The sequence below is a fragment of the Rasamsonia byssochlamydoides genome, assembly GCF_041956645.1.
Source record: "Rasamsonia byssochlamydoides strain NRRL 3658 unplaced genomic scaffold VTN77scaffold_3, whole genome shotgun sequence".
NCBI classification, from domain to species: Eukaryota; Fungi; Ascomycota; class Eurotiomycetes; order Eurotiales; family Trichocomaceae; genus Rasamsonia; species Rasamsonia byssochlamydoides.
In genome coordinates this window covers 697,585-715,983 of record NW_027192386.1, presented here as the reverse complement: position 1 = coordinate 715,983, position 18,399 = coordinate 697,585, and the positions used below count along the sequence as shown (strand labels likewise).

Below are 18,399 nucleotides of genomic sequence, written 5' to 3'. Positions count from 1 at the left end.
AAGTAGCCATGTGGCTAGGTACGTCTCTGGCTAGAGTGGTGTCAACCCCAGGTTTTGGTGGATCCTTGGATCTAGATGTTGGGTTAATTACCGTTAGCTGGGGTACACACAGTACCTAAAGTACCTACTCCGTACATGAGATGGATGGATAGCTAGGTGGGGTAGGTACCTAGATTAGAATATCTTAGGCCTTTTGGAGAATTATTCGCCTTCTAGTAGGTATATACCTTCATAGGTACTATCCTAATGTAATATACTGGGAGGAGTGATGGAGTAAATGACTATCTAACCTGAGACTTTGACTATGTATGCAAATACAGTTCTGCTGTACGATATGATCTGCTGTCAATGAAGAGGTTACTATCTTCGACAGAGACCTATACTATCCAGTCTCTGCTTTTCTTTTACGTATGTCCTTTACATCTGTTGATATCAACTCTTACAGAATCAGCATCCATCTCCTTCCTTTGTCTTAGGTATATCTTTGCTTGGTTTATAGGCAAGATTACTTCTACCTAGAACTTCCAGGTGCTAATATTTTTTTTCCTGTTCCCTGTTATTACTATTATTGTAGTTAATACTACCATACTACCTAGGTATTTTTAGAAGTCTAGAGTAGACTAGACAAGACTCTATTCTATTCTATGGTTCTGAGGCTATATGTATAAGACACTATTGGGGCAAAGGCACTGCTTCTGAAGCAGTTTGGCTGGCTGGTCTTTTTTTTTTTGACTATGGTAGTCGAGTTGCTATAGTGGTTCGATTATTACAAGTACAGTACAATTCTATATATCCTGTTATAGTCCCTAGGCACTTTTTGTCTATTTTTTTTGTATAGGTTCTAGTACATAGTATATTTTTCCTACCTAGGAAAGCGAAAAAAAACCGTTCATTGAATTAAATTATTCTTTTCAAGTCATTGATTGAGTTCAGTCTATTAATGAGATACATACTGGGATTTTCTTTCTTTCTTTCTTTCTTTCTTTCTTTCTCTCTTTTTCTGTCTTCTTTCCACCTTTATAAAGTAAAAGTTCATGTTATGTTCATTATTTTATGGACATATAATCTAGATTTATGGGCACATAGATATAATTACGGGCACATAGATTCTATTCTAATACATACTTTGATCGTCGGGGATCTGTGTGTAACAATGTCAATGTAATAATTGTAACGCGCTCATTGGCAAAGAAGGGGAAAACAAGAACTAGGGCTAAGTAAGGATCATATATGACAGTAAATAAATGATGAGAATGAGAATGAGAATGAATGAATAATACCTATCTCTCACTCAGCAAGTGCCTGCCTGCCAAAAGATTCCTGCCAGCCAGCCAGCAGCAACAGCTATCTACCTACCTAGGCATATATGTATCTCACTTCGTCGTCTCGTCGTCTCGTCGTCTCGACAATATCCTCCAGCTTGGCACGATCAAGGAACCTCTCCTCATCGTCGGCAATCTGCTTCGCGGCGGGACTTTGATCTCAAGGGCGAGGCACAGTTGGACACAGTTTGAAGGATCCATTTAACAAAGAGCATGACTCCTAGGCTGTGAACTTAGTCAACAGCCGGAACGAGTCAGGAGTTCCCCATCATCGGCCAGAGATGTGCGAACTTGAACGCTCTAGCGCTGGCTGCGTTGAAATCTCCTACCAGAGCGCTCACTCAGTGGAGACCAAATCGATCGAGAATTCCGATTCCGATTCCTTTGGAGACGTTCCTGATAATGATAATACCCCTATCGCAGTTGGCCGTGAGCCGGGAAAATTCGACCACGATTAGCCAGTCTACAGAGGAAATGAGAAGCATGAACCTGGCCATCTTGAGTGGAATAGAAAAGTATATATCTAAACAACTGCAAAAAAAAAGTGTCTAACAAAAACATCTCGCCATGCCTTTTTAACTTTATGACCCGGACCCAACACCTGAGGAAAAGAGAGAGTCGATATGATATGATACAAGGGTGTAGGAAGAAAAATCACGATCGTAGAGGATAGGAGGGAAATCAAGCAATCGCCTTTTCTGTTGGAGGTGGAGGAGGAAGCTAAATTGAATGCCATGAGTCAGTCGGAACTATCCCATTGTGGCGAAGCTGAGCAGGGAGATAATCTCACCTCTAGCTTTGTGTTATCTGCCATCATCCTTTGGAATCCAATACCGACACCCTCGATAACTGCCAGGAAAACAGCGCACATAATGGCCGAATTTCGGGCAGCCTTAAATCCTCCTCTAATCGCTAGACAACCACCAGTGAAAAAACCCGCGATAACTAGGAGGAAGTTCGTCAGTATATGGCATGACATCGAAATTCAAACTGATCGGAAGCTGACGTACTGGCATTGTATGGGTCCTCCTTCTTCCGGATTCCCTTGATCGCGCAATCAAACGTCGAGAACATACCACCCCATACGCCGAAGTTGCCGCCCAGAACGGGTGCGCGCGCCTTGATGGCTGTGATGGCTCCTATCCGTCGCTCTCCATAGGGGCTGTTTCTGAAACCTTTAACACCGTGCCAGACTGCACCACCGATAGCCTATACAGAGTCAGTGACGAAATATATCAAAATCCAATTTTGGAGTAAACGTACACCCATGCAGAAAGCTCCTCCAAAGTCAGATAATGCGACCCTTGTCACATCGAGTCAGTAATTAATTAGAGATGGAGATACAGAAAATTATTACCAGGGACAGGGATCGCGCGAGTGATCCATTGTGTCGAAAATCAAGAATAAGTCTGTAAAAAAAACGAGGAGAGAGTCACAAATAAAAAGAAAAAGAAGACCACAGGAGTGCTTGGTCTGCGGCAGATAGCTATTAGAATGCTATCTTGAAGGTAAAGGAAAGGTGTTGATAATAGCGAAGTCGGCCAAGAGTTGGATCACTTTTTTGCTGTCTCGGAAAGCATAACGTGACCGTAGTCGGAATCAAGGGCCAGTGTCACGTGACACCTACATGTACTATACTCCGTACTCCCCATTTGCCACACTACGCCACATCACATGACTTACCGCCCTTGGTGGAAATCTTATCTTATCTGATTAAAAATCTGTATGGTGAGAAATATTAGTAATTCTGATTTACATACAAACTCGCGACTTATTTCAATGATTTTTTTTTATGTGTTTTAAAGCGCTATATATCACGATTTTGAAACTAATTAAATTAAAATTCAGAAGGCCTTTCTAAACTCCGCGCCGCGTTGCCTGCGACCGCACCTAGGCCAGCTCATCTGCTGTTTCTCATTTGAGTAATTCTTGAATTAGGTAGCCTTAAGACCTGATTTGTACACTGATTTGTCAGCAGGTCCTTAACCTATCTAAGTGCTAGATGGAGTGTTAGATTGACTATGACTGTGACGGCTTCTGGTTGAGCACTTCCTCAAAGACGTCCTCATGATATTCCCTATGATGTGCTTGCTTCAGCAGGAAATAACAAGCTTTGTCTCAACTCTGACATGTTCGTCTAAATTCAATTACTGTGGCAAGCTTCTCATGGATAGTATCCTAATAACATTAAGTGAGCTGTTAAGTTATTGGGGGAGGTTCTTGCCAGTCTTCCAACAGGCAGATCATCATGCGACGATGGCTTTCAAATTGCGCCATAAGATCCCATTCATTTTGCCTATAAAGATCAATGTATAGTAATAGAGATTAGAGAGGTCTATTATTACTGTCATAATAATTATTATTCCCTACTAGTCTATACCTTCTTCCCGTTAAGTATAATGGGGTAACGGTTCCTGTGGATTAGAATGACGGGAGGCAAGCAGCTAAAGCTGGTCTGTAATAATATTCTTGAAATGATATTTCTCTACAGACAGCCATTAGCCATCGTAATTACCATCTACTAATGTACAGAGGGAGATGCACTGGCCATAGTCCGTACCATCATAAGATAAGGTGCTTCATGAAGTTGATCCATGAACAGTACAATGATTCTAAATCTCAGGAGAACTCAGGATCGGATTTTTTTTTTATAAAGTAAATACATTAATACAGTATTGTACTCAGATTGTGTTCAATCCATTAATATCCTCTATCTGCCGATCTGAAGTTAAGTTGACAGCTCTTCTTCTATAAAAGCTATTGTTATGGTACGGGCATATAAATGGATTCTAATACATACTTTAATCGTTGAGGATCTGTCTGTGTCATAACTACAACTCGCTCAGTGGCGAAGAAGAGAAAAAACAGAAAGAAAAAACTCAAGCAGAGTAAGGAGATTATACATTCTAATGAGTGATGAGAATGAATAATATTCTTCTGCAGCAGTCCGTCCTTACTCCCGACAGTAACAGCAAGTGCCAGCCAACCGACCAAAAGATTTCCTGCTCAGGGACAAACAGACCCAAACTAACCAGCAAGCAGCAGCTACCTACCTACCTGAGTAGGCAGGTATGTAGGCATGTATCTAACGTAGGCATTGTATATCAATCTACTTCGTCGTCTCGATCACATCCCCCAACACCACAACCCCCAACTTGGCACGATCAAGGAACGTCTCCTCATCCTCAGCAATCTGCTTCGCGGCCTCGGGCGCGTGGATCTTGGCAGCAAAGGCCTGGAACGCCGCCTGGTCGGCAAAGGTGAGCTCGGCGAGGGCATCGTAGTCGAAGTCAGCCTGGGAGCCGACAAGCACAGTGGCTGGCGTTTTGGCGTTGCGCTCGGAGGCGCCTGAGGCAGCTTCCTCCTGCTCAACGGTCGTGCGGGCGAGGTAGCGGCGGGTGTGACTGAGAGGGAAGTCTGGTCCCGCCAGGCGTTGTAGGAGAGAAATATGGCTCTCGTAGCGCTGCTTGAATTCCTCGGGTGAAAGGCCTGGTTTGCGGTAGGCAATGACGAGGACTTTGAAGGTCATGATGGAGATGAAGTTGAAGATGAAGATGATGGATGGGTTGGTTATTGAGTTGTGTATGTAGAGTTCTTTTGTTGTTTTGTTGCTGTTTCTTCGAGAAGACTTCTGAGAAGAATGGACTCTGTTTTTAGGGGATTCCTTCAAGGATGTTTTGTTTGTTGAGAAGCTGATGATGATGCCCCTCGCTACCCCGCAGGATTTCAACCCTGTCAAGGTCAGTAATGATTGTCAGGTCGTGCCGCAGTCGTGCCGCATTATTGTTATTTGATATTTATTTATCTTATCAGGGGACAATTGATGGCATCATCTGTCCAGGGTATACAGTACGGACCCCAGAGTGCTCCGTACTCCATGCTGATGCGTTGGGGGCCAAATTGAGATGCACATCCGCCCCTCACTTAGTGTTCATTTTCGTTTTGCCATGTAAAAGAAAAATTATTTCTAAGCATAGAAAGCCTATAGAGAAGCCTATAAAGGCATACTGTAGGCAGATCTAAAAATATGCCCTGCAGAGAGAGCACGCAATTACCGCTGCATGTAGATCTTGACTTGGCTAAGTGGCCACTGCGAGAGCATCACAGCCGGTAGGTGTATAACATAGTCGTAGAGATGCGAAGACGAAACGAAGACGATTGATTGATAACCTTGTCAGAGGTCAATCAAAGTATTAACCTGCGCATCAAAGGGTAGGAGGACTCGCAACTGTTCTCTTTCCTACTATAGGACCCTGGAAAATCCAGATACAGATATATCCGTAACAACAAAACAAAACTGGTCCGTGAGATATCAATTCAAGAGGATTCTGTAATAGTCATCTATTGGTTAGTTATCACTGTCTGTAACTCTTTTGCCTAAAAGAGACAATGTACTCACGTCTGTCCAAATGCGGTAAATCGTCCAGTTACCTAGATAGGTAGGTAGGTATAATAATAGTCCATCCAAACGTCAAATCCTACGGGTTAGAACTTATCCTGGTGATTGATCCGTGCTTGATGGGGATGGGGCCATCCCAGTCGAAGTACCGAACAAGGGTCCGAGCTGAGTGGGAGCAGGAGGCAGCTATGGCCCCCAGACAGGCAGGCAACAGCAGACGAACTATTGAAAAACGGCGCGTTGATTTTTTTTTTCCTAGAAGATGACGTATCTGTAGAATGGATGATGCCATGCCATTGAAAAGGGTTCGTGTGTATGTTGGTCGCATGTGACAGGAGGTGTTGCCAAAGGATTCATTCAGTCGTATTGTATGTAGGGTATTGTATCATATAGTACGGTACAATACAGCACATACAGCGACTTGGAATAACCAATCAACAGTTCCTTATTCAGGAAGTAGGTACGTACTGTAATAGATCAGGATCAATCAATCATTCAGGTCTTTTAATTTTATTTATTTAGCAAGAAATCACTCTTAAAAAATTGTTCATGTGTGTGGTTATAAATTAAATTCCAGACCCTATGCAACTATACAACTTACCTAGATAGTTAGCTAAGGCTTATCTGTAGCATCACTATCTTCACCAAGTCTAACAATCAATCAATAATTCATGCATGTTCCATAGTGAGCAGGGCAGGTAGCACTAGATGAAAGTATTATTTTAGGTAGGTAGTAGTTAACTAACTTGGAAGGTAGCAAGTCCAGCGTGGCACTGGCATCACAGGCATGCGAAGGATTTGGTTTAATTTATCCGCCCCTAAGTAGTAAGCAGGATTTAAGCAGCAAGCCTAAGTAAGCCACTGCCGCCAACCCACTACGGTACGGACCCTAACCTAAACCTAGGACTCTCGCTAAGACCCCCGGTAGGATCCCAGAATTAGATACATGCCTGGAATCAGACAAAAATAGACTGACGATTCGATTCCAAAGGTTCGTCCCAGCCTCTCCATTAAGAGGGCGGTTTTCCCTGTCTACATAACTAAGGAACTGATCGACAAACACCCGTGTGAATTAAACTAGCTATCCATCTGCATGTAGGTATGCACTATGCACAGTACAGTACATACATGCTTAGGCACAGAGTATGGAGTACTCCATCGTCTCTGTTGACAGATTGGAACCTTGGTTGACTATGAGAACCTAACTCATTCAGGCTAGTATGTAGTATTAGGGCTTTAGGCACGGCTGTTTTCGCTTCCAAGTTACTAAGGTTAGGTATGTACCTCATAGGAACCATCTCCTAGGCAGCCCAACTGAAACGACTTTACCATTTCCCGTTGTTATAATGGAGCATCTGGCAAATCGGAAACAAGCCATGCAAGTCGACCAGGCTACCTGGGACAAGTACGATAAAGGGTGGGTCAAGCGAGCCCTATTCGACCCAATGCAATACAGCAGGTAAGTCCAGGGCTGAAGGAAGGGAACAGTGGCTGACATGAACAATCAGATTCAGAGAAAACAAGCTCAAGGAATTGCGTGGACTCCTCGATGACCACCAGCGCGAACAACGGCCAGACTTGGCACAAGTGTGCCAGAAGCAGATTCATTGGATTGAGGAGTTCACTCCTCCGGGGCCTGTGTATGTTGAACTTCAAATCTCATCTGGTATCTAATTCACTGAGCTTCTTTCTACTCGCCCTAGCTTTCCCCCATCTGAACCCGCAGGTCTTGAGCCCATTACCTACTATCAGGTTGAATTTCTCAAAACTTTCCTTGCTACGAATCCTGATACGCACGATTCAAATAAAGCGAATATTGCTGCTGTGAAGGCATATCGTTCTGGAGACCTCAGCCCACAGCCCAACGTTACAACGTACTGGTACGCTGGGGTCCAAAAGGGAGATCCGGGACCACCCGGCAACCGCAGCAAGGCGCTTTCGGAGTGGGAAAATCAGCATGGAAAGTCTGCACTGTGGATCGAAAAGGTATGCCTTGCCTTATATCCCTCTACCATAGGATCGGGTGACTGAAAGATTCCTCTATTTAGGTTTCTTTGGACATAATTCCTTACATTCGTCAATAATCACATGTCGTCAATGCCAACTCGATCGACTGCTGTCAACCATATGAATAAGAAAAACAAATGGGTATAATACTGAATAACGAGCTAGGCCTCGAGTCTCTTCATCTCCATCCTTTCTAACCCTAACCCTAACGGGCATGTCATTAATGCTGCGAACTGACTTCAAAGTCCCTCCGCACTCCAATCTCGCCCGCTTTCACCGGCAGCGGCGGAGTGATGTTTCCCGCGGCGACCGGCTCGACATTCGTGTCCCGGTCGGAACGGGCGAAGAATTGGTTCTGATAGTTGCGCAGACGCACGTGGTCGGTGCTGGCCTCCAGGTCGCTTGCCTTGTAGTAGCGATTCCGCGAGCCGTGACGGTGAGGGTAGAACACTGGCCCCAGCGTGGGCACGCAGGCGACCACAATGCCCACGGCCATCTCGGCCACGGTGAGGATGGCGCTGTCGGCGGTGCAGTACGTAAAGTCCAGGAGACTGCAGTCCAGGACTTTGATGATGCGAGCGAGATTGATCCCGGAGATGCTGTATCCTCGTCAGACATGACTGAGTCTGCAGGCAGTTGCAGCTGGCTTACCTCAAGCCCAGGGCAAACGTAGCCAACACGGCCGCTTTCTTCTGCTTGGCCATCTGCAGTTTCCAGACGACTGGAAATGGCAACAACACAATCACCACATCCAACACCATGTTGAATGATGCCGCGACCAGTTCGGCCGTGGCCTCGTCACCGCAGACGCCATGCAGCGTCTTATCCCAGGTAAAAGCAATGGGCCGACAAATAGTCAGAATGGTGATGATACTCCCGATGAAGAAGAGCCCGACGATGGTCATGCTGGCATATGCAAAGTAGCCGATTATAGGTGTTGGGAAGATCTGAATGTAGAGACAAAGAATGGACAGCCGAAAACTGGCAATTGAGATGGACCAGAAGAATTCGGACGCAAAGAATGTCTACACAATCCATCAGCGGGATCACTTGCATGCTGACAACACACGCACCTTCAATGCAATTGTCAGCTGTGGCATCGTAAGCTGAGTGATATGGAGCCCAATGCCGCCGTCAATAGTTCCTATCATGGTATCGATGCTGTATGCGAGAAGTCCGACCTGTCGTCATCTCATCAGTATTGTCCTTGCAGGCGTTATTTTTGCGGTCTTACCAGCGAGACGGTACAGAGGATATCATGGACCTTGATCTGCCGACGCAAAAGCGAAATGGCGTAGAAACGAAGGCCCACGGCGACAATGCTCACGACATTGAGCACGACGTAGGACACAATCACGGCGATTTGCTTTTGCACGAGGTGAGCCATGATGAGCTGTCTCCAAGCAATGCCAATGCCTCGATACCAATCAACTAGAAAAGACATACATCATCAATAATGAAGGTGGACGAGATTTAAGTTGAGAGCAGCAGGAACTCCACATGCAGTTCGTCCCGGCGGATGCCCGCACTGTCTGCCCACTTCACAGTCGACAAACAGCTCCACGCCCGCTGCATGCGAGAGCTGGTAGCATGCGACATCATGGCTGATCAGAAGCAGGGATTGGTCGGATTGTAGATGATTGTCGGGGTGGCGTTTTTAAGATCAACCGAACACACGTGGGGGCCATGGGTTGCAGGTAGCCAAGGTAGCTAAGAAGAGGAGGAAGAAGTACTCCGTAGAGGAAGAGAAGACCGTTGATTCTCGCGATCGACGGGACGGGCCGTACCGTACGGTATGGTACCGTATGATCCTGCCGTTTCCACCGTTTCTAGAGGAGACAAAAATAGTATGACCTCGCATCTCGCCGATCTTCTCTCTCAGGATGAGAAAGATCACTTGGAAAGACACAAAATGTGGAGTCTCCATAAACTGTTCACGCACCAAGCTAAAAAAAAAAAGAAACCTTAGCAAAAGAAACCTCTTAGTATAGTAAATAATATTAATTAGAAGGAGTATCTTCGTCGGATTCTATGGTAGATCTCGATTCTCGACTGCCACGTAATTTATATGTACTGTAGTGTGCATGACGATTCTCCAATAAAGAAATCAATAGCCGGTTTTTAATGGAACAATAATATAGAACAATAATTAAATAGTTGTTGCCATTATTATTCACATACATAATTCTTAGTCTTGGGGACCAGATAGATAGATAGATACTTTGTTGCTATTATCTATCTACTGTAGGTTCGAGATTATTAAGTTTCTTGACTATGAGGAGCTCACCTACTACCTATTTCTGCTTTTGAGCGAAATGCTCATGTTGTTAGCCTTTTCTGAAGAGAGACAGAAAAAAAAAAGAAAAAAAAAGAAAAAAAAAGAAAAAGAGAGAGAGGTCCTACCTTTCCCCCACTTTCCACTATCTTCGTAAATAGAAGGGTAGATAGAAGGTCCAACGCTCGCTCTCCACCTCCTCACATCTCCATAGATAAAAATCGCTGAAAAGCTGACTCCTGACGACTTAACTTAACCTCAAGAGGATTGTTGAGATACATACAATATATACCTATAGTATATAATATATACATACATCCCCCTGATACTGACTGTGTCAGATTAATCAAATCACAATCAGTCAGTCAGCAACGTCTTCGATTCTTTCAGATTCATTCCCCGGGGTAGCGGTACCAAAGAAAGATAGTTGACTAGAGATTTTCCTAAGTAAAACAAAAAAAATTACCGGGTTGAGATCTTTCTGTGGTATATATGTACATATACCTATGTATGGAGTATATGTCTACTCTGTAAAATACTGCCTATATAGTACACAACAAATCGAAAAAGAAATCTGCATCGAAATCACAGAGATGGCTGAAAGAGACGCCTCATATGCAACAATGCCTCAGATCTGAATCAAAGAACGAACTACCGAATGACTCCCTTCGCCCGCAATTCTTGGATTCTCTCCTCGCTCAGCCCGACGACCTCTCGCAATACTTCGTCTGTATGCTCGCCTAGCAGCGGCGGCGGAGACCGGATGCTCGGGTTTGCGTTCGAGTACTTGACCGGCGGGCTGAGGACCTTGATCGGCCCGCACACGGGGTGCTCGATCTCCTGGACCATGCCGCGTGCTTGCGCTGGAAGAGAGTTAGTCATGTCGCTGCATCTCTATATCTTCCTGTCTGGATGGGGCCATACCATGCTCGTGGTTCAACGTATCCAGCACATCGTTGACAGCCGCATACGGCAGACCACACCCCTCAAAAATCTGCAGCCACTCCTTCGTCGTGCGCTTCTTCGTCTCCTCCTCGATCAGCGCCTCCAGCTCGGTCCGGTTGCGTACCCTCTCGTTGTTGGTTACGAATTTCGGATCGCTCTTCCATTCCGGTCGCCCCAGTTTGTCGCATAAAATCCCAAACAGTCGGTCGTTGGCGCCGCCGATGAAGATGTCGCCGTCGGCGGTTTTGAAGCCTTGGTAGGGCACGACGGATGCTGTGCAGCCGTTAGCATGGAATGTCCCCTGTCAGTGAGGGTAACGGTGGTAAGGGCTTACGATGGGCAGTCCCCCATCTCCCGGAATCGCGCTTCCCGCTGACCAGCACCGACTCGGCCATGTTGGCCAGCGTCGCGATCTGGCAGTCACTCAGACACACGTCCAGATGCTGGCCCTCGCCAGTGTGTGCGCGCGCCAGCAGCGCCGCCATGATCGAGTTGCATGCATACAGCCCTGTCGTCAAGTCGGTCACCGCCACACCTACTTTCACCGGAGGCCCGTCTCGCGAGCCCGTCAGGTGCATCAGGCCAAACTCAGCCTCGACCATGACATCAAAACCCGGCCGGTTGCGATAGGGCCCGGTCTGGCCGTAGCCGGTGATGCTGGCGTAGATCAGGCGGGGGTTGATCTTGCGGATGGATTCGTAATCCATGTTGTACTTCTTGAGCGAGTCCGGCAGGTAGTTTTCGACCAGGACGTCGCAGTCTTTGGCCAGCTGGTGGAGGATCTCGACGCCTTCGGGGTGGGCGAATGAGAGGGCCAGCGACTTTTTATTGCGGTTGACCTGGATATCTATCAGCATGTCTGTAATCTATGCCTCACTCTTTTGGTGTCTTACCGAAAGATAGTAAGCACTCTCTCCTGGGCCCTCTCTCCCGTCCTTGTATTCTGCAAAAGGCGGACCCCAAGCTCTCGTATCGTCGCCTCGTTCAGGATGCTCAATTTTGATAATTTCCGCTCTGACGAGTCAGCAGTTGCCTTGTCTTCACCGTATAGACTATATATACCCCAAATCACCCAGTATCTGCGTACAATACGGCTGTAGGGAGTCAGTAACCCTTCTCGAACAGAGGCAGGTCACCAACTCACCCCCGCCAACACGCGACTCATATCCAGGACTCGAATGCCTGCGAGCGGGAGCTTGCTCTTGCTGGCTGCAGCAGCACCCGCTGGCGTTGATGAGGAGATCCCTCTCCGAAAAGGAGATAAGCGAGATGTGCGATAGGCACTGTTCCAGCCACAGGCATGACCGCGAGACGATTGTCGAGAGGTAGCAGCAGCACTTGCGTAGCAGGATCTGCCAATTGCCAGCTGCCGCTGCAGCGGTAGTAGGGAACTCCGCATTTTGTTTACCCTGTATAACTAGAGGTGGTTATTGCCGATTCTCTCAGAGAGCGTAGCAACCAAAGACAGACAAAATTCGAGAAAAGAAAGACAATTGACAATGCTTGTTATTCAATGATCATCATTTCAATTGAAGTTGTCGGAGTACATCGGTGTTGACAATGAGTATTAACTACTCCGTAGGTGTTGCGATCTCCGAGCGGAGGCCCCACAAACTCAATGGAAGCCTTTAACTAACTCGGGGATTGGCTTAACTAAATTCATTTGTTAGGGAACAGCTGCAGGTGGGTTTAAGGCACCTTTTGACCCCACATTCTATTATTACAGTATTGTCTTCTGCAGCAGAACTAACAGTCAAACCAGAAAAGAAAAAGAAATTCATTTGAAGCGACCCGACTACTACAGACTGGTCGTTTCTATATCTACGATTTATTCTAGCATTTATTCTATGACTTCTCTATGATTTCTTCTATAATTTCTTCTTTAATTTAGAACTCACTGCGGGTCAATTGTAACTAACCGACTGACTAGATTAGAGAAAGAGAGAAGAAAATAAGGAAAATTTAATTTTTAAAATAATAGAAAACAACTAAAAAAAAAGAATCTGGAGGGCGTGGTTACCATGTTGTTGTCGCTGTCTTACTACCTTGAGTGTAAATAACCTCCTGGATACCCAAAACGGAAATGGTGACATTAGCTAGGTACCTGGTATGCCGTCAGAAGGGAGAATTCAATTCCTTCAATCTATCTACCAGAGAGGTTCACAAAGTGTCCAATTCAACATCCTCGATGAGATATACTTGTATGAGTCCAGGTTACAACTTCGTGGAGTCCCGCTGCACTCCGTCTCCCTCACTGCGCTCGTCCTTGCCGCTCATCTCCCACCGCCGCCCGCGATACCGCGCCGGCCATATCCCCGACTTGCCCGGCGCCAGGATGCCGTTCGGATCGAGCACGTCCTTGAGCCGCTCGTTGAACCGCATGAGGATGTTGTCGTTCCAGCTGTACGTCCCCGCGATCTGGTCCATCAGCACCAGGTGCGTGCGGTACTCGCCGTAGCCCTGCGCTGCTGCGTCGTCGATCATCGCCCGCATGCACGCCAGCGCCCGCTGTCGCGCCCCGGGATCGTCGCGATCGAAGACCGCTTCCACGATGAGGTGCATCTCCCGCAGCCCGACGCAGAATGCCGGGAAGATGTCCAGCCCGTGCTCCGCTGCTCGCCCGCGCGCAATCTTCCACAGATTCGTCGCGTCGGGCCCGCGTACTGGCGACACGGGACTGAACGCGATGTGTCCGCCGTTGGGGTACCAGTTCACCCAGCGCAGCTCCTCCAGGTCCGGGATGCCGGCCGCGATGCGGTCGCGCGACCAGAAGTAGTCGTCCGGGGGCAGCGTGGCCGGGTCGATGCGGCGCGCCCCGGGGATCTTCATGAACTCCTTGTGGATGATGTCCAGCTTGTACTGCCGGATCTCCTTCGGGCCGTAGGACATGCCGTAGTACAGCCAGGTGAAGTCGCCGTAGTTGAGCTCCTTCTGGGCGATCTGCCGCGCGAGCTCATCCGGCATCTGTCCTTCGCCTTGGAAGAAGGCGCTTCGGGGCTTGCCGGTCAGGGCGATCGCCTGGACGACATGTCGCAGCTGGGCGACATTCTCGAGGATGTTGGAGATTCGCAGCGGACGGATGATTTCAACCTGACCAGCTGCTCAGCTGGTTTCTAACGTTGCGTTACGTATAATTACGTACCAGAGGTGCAAGATCGGCTTCGTTGGGGAATGTATACAGCTAGATCAGTGTTAGAACTGATCATATCATTGAATCGAAGACAACATACAAAACTCTCGTAGCCACCCGGATTCGGCATCAGGGTCATTCCCAGTTTGGTCACGATTCCAAAGTTGGATTGAGAGAACAGGCCACTTCCTTCGTCAGCGCGTATCTCGCAAGAAAGTCGTCGTCAACACTCACTCGGGATATGGACCAAACCCGTACGGGAAAATCTGCCAGCTCGAGCTGCCCGGGAGGGCGCCCATGCCCGTTCGCATGACCTCGCCGGTGGGAAGAACGACCTCGAGTCCAGAGTGGCAAGCCCAGTCTAAATAAACTATATGAGAGTCTTCCGAGACAATGATGAAGACTACACATACGGTCTCCGTAGACAGTGTATCCAACTCCGCGATCCAGCGTATTGCCTAAGACGGAGCCACCTCCCAAGTCGGGCACATCAACCCACAGATGCTTGTAGCCTCGGGCTTGGATCTCCTCATACAGCGCGTAGAACGTCACACCGGGCTCGACCAGGCAGGTGCAGTCCTCGGGATTGATGTCGAGGATCTTATTCATCCGTCGTCCAAGATCGATCACCACCGATCCGCGGACCCGGGGAGCCGCACCGCCATAGCCAACTAGAAGGATAAGCAAAGGTCATGAAACACTCGAAAAGAAGAGAAATAAAGAAAGAGTTCGTCCGTACGATTTCTTCCAATCGAAATGGGAAAGATGGGAATGCGGTACTTGTTGGCCCAGAGGACGATCTTCTGAACTTCTTCGGTGCTGCCAGGATAGACGACTGCGGAAGCCACCAATTCTTCTTCGTCGAGAACGTGCATGGCATCGTGCGTGTTGGGGTCTATGCCGTCAATATACTGCTATAAAGGTCCGTGATAATTGGTTGTACTGACGTTCCATATACCTGAAGGACCGATCCAAAGTGAGTTCATGAAAGAAAAGTTCACATGAATGTCTTCTTACCACCCATCCTTCAATGGCTGATCGACAATCTCGACATTCTCTTTCCCCAGCTGTCTGGACAGCTCGTCAATTGCCTCGAGAAACTTGGCCTTCTCGATGCCCTGGGGAATTGCCGGTGCTCGTTTCCGGCGATCCTGCACTTTGGTCGCGATGTTGAAGATCAAGGATTTCGCCTTCTGGGCCTTGTCGTAGAGTCTGGCAGGGACCCCGGAATGCCTTTCAGACAGCAACGGCGTGGGGGAGACGGGTTTTGTGGCCATGGGGTGAATCTCTTGCTGTCAATAGAGTAATAAACAGAGAAGTATGAAAGCGATATGGGGATTGATTGACAAGGAGAGTAGGACGAGGAATTCCGTTGTATTTGTGCCTACGAATCCTGTAACCAAGCTACCTATGTAAGTAGGTTACATGCATGTCCTCCAGTGTGGTGAAGCTCTGGAAAGAGGATAGAACGTGGGGTAACCCCGGACTGGGCTTGTTCAGACTGGAGGAGCATCATTGATGTGGAGTTCTCTGTCTGGTGGTCTCCTGGCGTGTAGCTGTACAGAGAGTAATTACCAGGTTGAATCCTCCGGGGAGAAATAGGATCGCCTAGCGACTGGATGTCAGGTGACTGTAACCATTTCAAGTCGAATGGCAGGTAGAGATCCTAGAAATAATGAAGTATAAAACTACCATCGTAATTTCTTGATAACACGTCGATAAAAAAAAGAAAAGAAAAGAAAAGAAAGGGAAGAAAACCAGCATTTACTTCAAATTCTTCTCTTCCTTCCTTCTTTCTTTTTTTTCTTGGTTTTTCCTCTTTCCCTTTTTTTTTTCTCAAACCGATTAGAACGTAAACTGCTCTGGTTAAAATAATAAAAACCATTCTAGTCGTGTTCTTACCTAACCAAGATTATCTGTAAGAGGATTTGTGGAAGTGATTCTTAGAAATTACTGTTTCTGGCATGCTAAAGGGCAGCTGTGGGGCCCATGCTTGTTGCGAACCGAAAGTTACTCCATAGAAGCCAATGCAGTCAACATAATGGTGGCTGTGGGGTGAGGATTGTGGAGTTAACAGCTATCAAAATGCCTTGACTCTGCTGTACCACAGCCGATCGCTTTGCCGAAACATGCATGGGTCCGTCCCGCGCGGAAAAGGACATAGCAAATGGCCAATAACGCAGGCCGATCCGATTTCCGAATTATTTCCATCTCAACAACTTCTTCTTTCCTTCCTTCTCTCCTCCCAATTCCTTTCTCCCAGCAAGCTGCTGTCTCTGCTTCGGGATGAAGGCCAAGGGAGGTCCTCCGCTGTTCCGCCCGCTATGGCGGCGGAACTTCTCCATGACCGCCACGCGACAGGCCATCAACAAGATTGTGCCGTCCGCCCAGGAAGCGATTAAAGAAATGAAGGGCGGCACCATGATCTTGGTGGGTGGCTTTGGGTTCTCTGGTGTGCCCAATACCCTCATCAATGCTGTGCGCGACCGACCCGACCTGCGAGACTTCACCGTCGTCTCCAACAATGCCGGCATGCCGGGCGTGGGGCTGGGTGAGCAGCCTGATCCTCGATGATTCGATCAGCTTGCTTACGCATTGTGCTGATAGGACAATTGCTTGAGACGAGGCAGATCAGTAAAATGATCGCCTCCTTCATCGGTGAAAACAAGGTCTTTGAGAAGATGTACCTGGAAGGGGATCTGGCCCTCGAGCTTACCCCCCAGGGCACCATCGCGGAGAAATGCGCTGCTGGTGCAGCTGGAGTGCCTGCATTCTACACCCCGGCTGCGGTTGGAACCATCGGTATGGTCTCCCTTCCAGGTCAACCAGGTCAGCGTTGACGTCGAAAACAGTTCAAACGGGTGAGCTGCCGGTGCGATACAACAAGGATGGCACCGTAGCCGAGACGTCCAAGCCCAAGGAAGTTCGCGAATTCAATGGCAAACCCTACATCCTGGAAGAGTCCTTTTTCGCCGACTACGCGTTTGTCAAGGTGCACAAGGCCGACAAGCTGGGCAACTGCCAGTTCCGCAAGGCAATGAACAACTTCAACGAGGCCATGGCGAAGAACGCCAAGGTTACTTTCGTTGAGGCGGACGAAATCGTCGAGGTGGGCGAGCTCCGGCCAGAGGAAATCCATCTGCAGGGCATCTACGTCAACAAAGTGATCAAGAGCACCGAACCGAAGAAGATCGAGAAGCTCACTTTTGCCAAGGACCCCAACGACCTGCTCCAGGCTGGTGGGTTCATTCACCTTGGACTTTTCCCCTTCGCGTAAGTCATCTCGCTGACGATGTGCAGGAACCGGTGATGCGACGGCCAGACGCGAACGGATTGTCAAACGGGCGGCCAAGGAATTCGAAGACGGCATGTATGTCAACCTGGGAATTGGTATGCCTCTGATTGCTCCGGCGTTCTTGCCGGAAGGTATCGAAGTGGTTCTGCAGTCCGAGAACGGTATTCTGGGTCTGGGAGGCTATCCCCGCCCGGGCGAGGAAGACCCCGACCTGATCAACCCGGGCAAGGAGACGGTGACGTTGGCGAACGGTGCGTCGGTGTTTGGTTCTCACGAGAGCTTTGGCATGATCCGATCGGGTAGAATCGATCTCACCATGCTGGGCGCGTTGCAAGTCAGCCAATACGGAGGTGCGTGTTGTCTTGGGTACTGTTAGGCTTTTCTTAAACTAATCTATCTCAGATTTGGCCAACTTCATGCTGCCGGGCAAGGTTAAGGGAATTGGAGGCGCCATGGATCTGGTTGCGAACCCCAGCAAGACCAAGGTGGTGGTCACGATGGTATGTCTGGACTTTCATCTGCAGATGGACAGAGCTGACACTGTTGCAGGAGCACGTTGACAAGAAAGGCAATCCCAAGATCCTTCCCGGTAAGTCTACTGATACGCTACATTAAGCAGTTGTTCTCTAACGATTGCAGAATGCACATTCCCCCTTACCGGTCCCCGCTGTGTGTCGAAGATCATCACCGACCTGGCCGTGTTCGACGTGAGCCCGACCGAGGGTCTCACCCTGCGCGAAGTCGCCGAGGGAGTGACGGTGGACGAGGTGCGCAGCAAGACGGCCGCTCCGTTCAAGGTGGCGGATGACCTGAAGCCGATGCTGTAGCGGCAGCTCAGGAAGGGATTTATGCTTGATGAAGTTATATCTAGGTTGTATATACTGTAGAAATTTGTTAAAATTTATGAACTTGGCGCTGTTTAAAGTTGTAGACCATTGAAATTGCAGACCCTTTCCTTTGTTTCTCAATACTCTACTTCCCATCTCAAAATAAATTTTCTTTGCATACAGAATGACAACAATCAGC

The 18,399-nt window shown here is 47.9% G+C and overlaps 6 protein-coding genes across 6 annotated transcripts; 2 read left to right on the top strand and 4 right to left on the bottom strand.

Moving 5' to 3' along the window:
* Positions 1 to 2,003: 2,003 nt before the first annotated feature.
* On the bottom strand, positions 2,004 to 2,708 carry VTN77DRAFT_4321 (uncharacterized protein; the record flags this gene model as incomplete). The annotated part of the gene is made up of 5 exons (XM_069420368.1): positions 2,004 to 2,042; positions 2,113 to 2,267; positions 2,333 to 2,531; positions 2,586 to 2,625; positions 2,680 to 2,708. 5 exons carry the CDS (start codon positions 2,706 to 2,708, stop codon positions 2,004 to 2,006), a joined length of 462 nt encoding a protein of 153 aa, XP_069281992.1.
* A 4,359-nt stretch (positions 2,709 to 7,067) lies between these two features.
* Positions 7,068 to 7,805, top strand: VTN77DRAFT_4320 (uncharacterized protein; the record flags this gene model as incomplete). Its single annotated transcript, XM_069420367.1, has 4 exons — positions 7,068 to 7,180; positions 7,230 to 7,361; positions 7,425 to 7,707; positions 7,770 to 7,805. 4 exons carry the CDS (start codon positions 7,068 to 7,070, stop codon positions 7,803 to 7,805), a joined length of 564 nt encoding a protein of 187 aa, XP_069281991.1.
* Positions 7,806 to 7,948: 143 nt separating this feature from the next.
* VTN77DRAFT_4319 (uncharacterized protein) lies at positions 7,949 to 9,115 on the bottom strand (the record flags this gene model as incomplete). Its single annotated transcript, XM_069420365.1, has 4 exons — positions 7,949 to 8,327; positions 8,380 to 8,753; positions 8,802 to 8,909; positions 8,963 to 9,115. The coding sequence occupies 4 exons, from the start codon at positions 9,113 to 9,115 to the stop codon at positions 7,949 to 7,951; spliced, it is 1,014 nt and encodes a 337-aa protein (XP_069281990.1).
* Positions 9,116 to 10,654: 1,539 nt separating this feature from the next.
* VTN77DRAFT_4318 (uncharacterized protein) lies at positions 10,655 to 12,347 on the bottom strand (the record flags this gene model as incomplete). The annotated part of the gene is made up of 6 exons (XM_069420364.1): positions 10,655 to 10,866; positions 10,928 to 11,221; positions 11,283 to 11,787; positions 11,842 to 11,962; positions 12,011 to 12,042; positions 12,093 to 12,347. 6 exons carry the CDS (start codon positions 12,345 to 12,347, stop codon positions 10,655 to 10,657), a joined length of 1,419 nt encoding a protein of 472 aa, XP_069281989.1.
* Positions 12,348 to 13,162: 815 nt separating this feature from the next.
* On the bottom strand, positions 13,163 to 15,355 carry VTN77DRAFT_4317 (uncharacterized protein; the record flags this gene model as incomplete). The annotated part of the gene is made up of 8 exons (XM_069420363.1): positions 13,163 to 14,038; positions 14,091 to 14,129; positions 14,179 to 14,263; positions 14,313 to 14,439; positions 14,492 to 14,749; positions 14,818 to 14,973; positions 15,026 to 15,036; positions 15,096 to 15,355. The coding sequence occupies 8 exons, from the start codon at positions 15,353 to 15,355 to the stop codon at positions 13,163 to 13,165; spliced, it is 1,812 nt and encodes a 603-aa protein (XP_069281988.1).
* Positions 15,356 to 16,364: 1,009 nt separating this feature from the next.
* VTN77DRAFT_4316 (uncharacterized protein) lies at positions 16,365 to 18,200 on the top strand (the record flags this gene model as incomplete). Its single annotated transcript, XM_069420362.1, has 7 exons — positions 16,365 to 16,629; positions 16,686 to 16,880; positions 16,931 to 17,317; positions 17,379 to 17,723; positions 17,776 to 17,873; positions 17,923 to 17,962; positions 18,013 to 18,200. 7 exons carry the CDS (start codon positions 16,365 to 16,367, stop codon positions 18,198 to 18,200), a joined length of 1,518 nt encoding a protein of 505 aa, XP_069281987.1.
* Between the last annotated feature and the right edge of the window lie 199 nt (positions 18,201 to 18,399).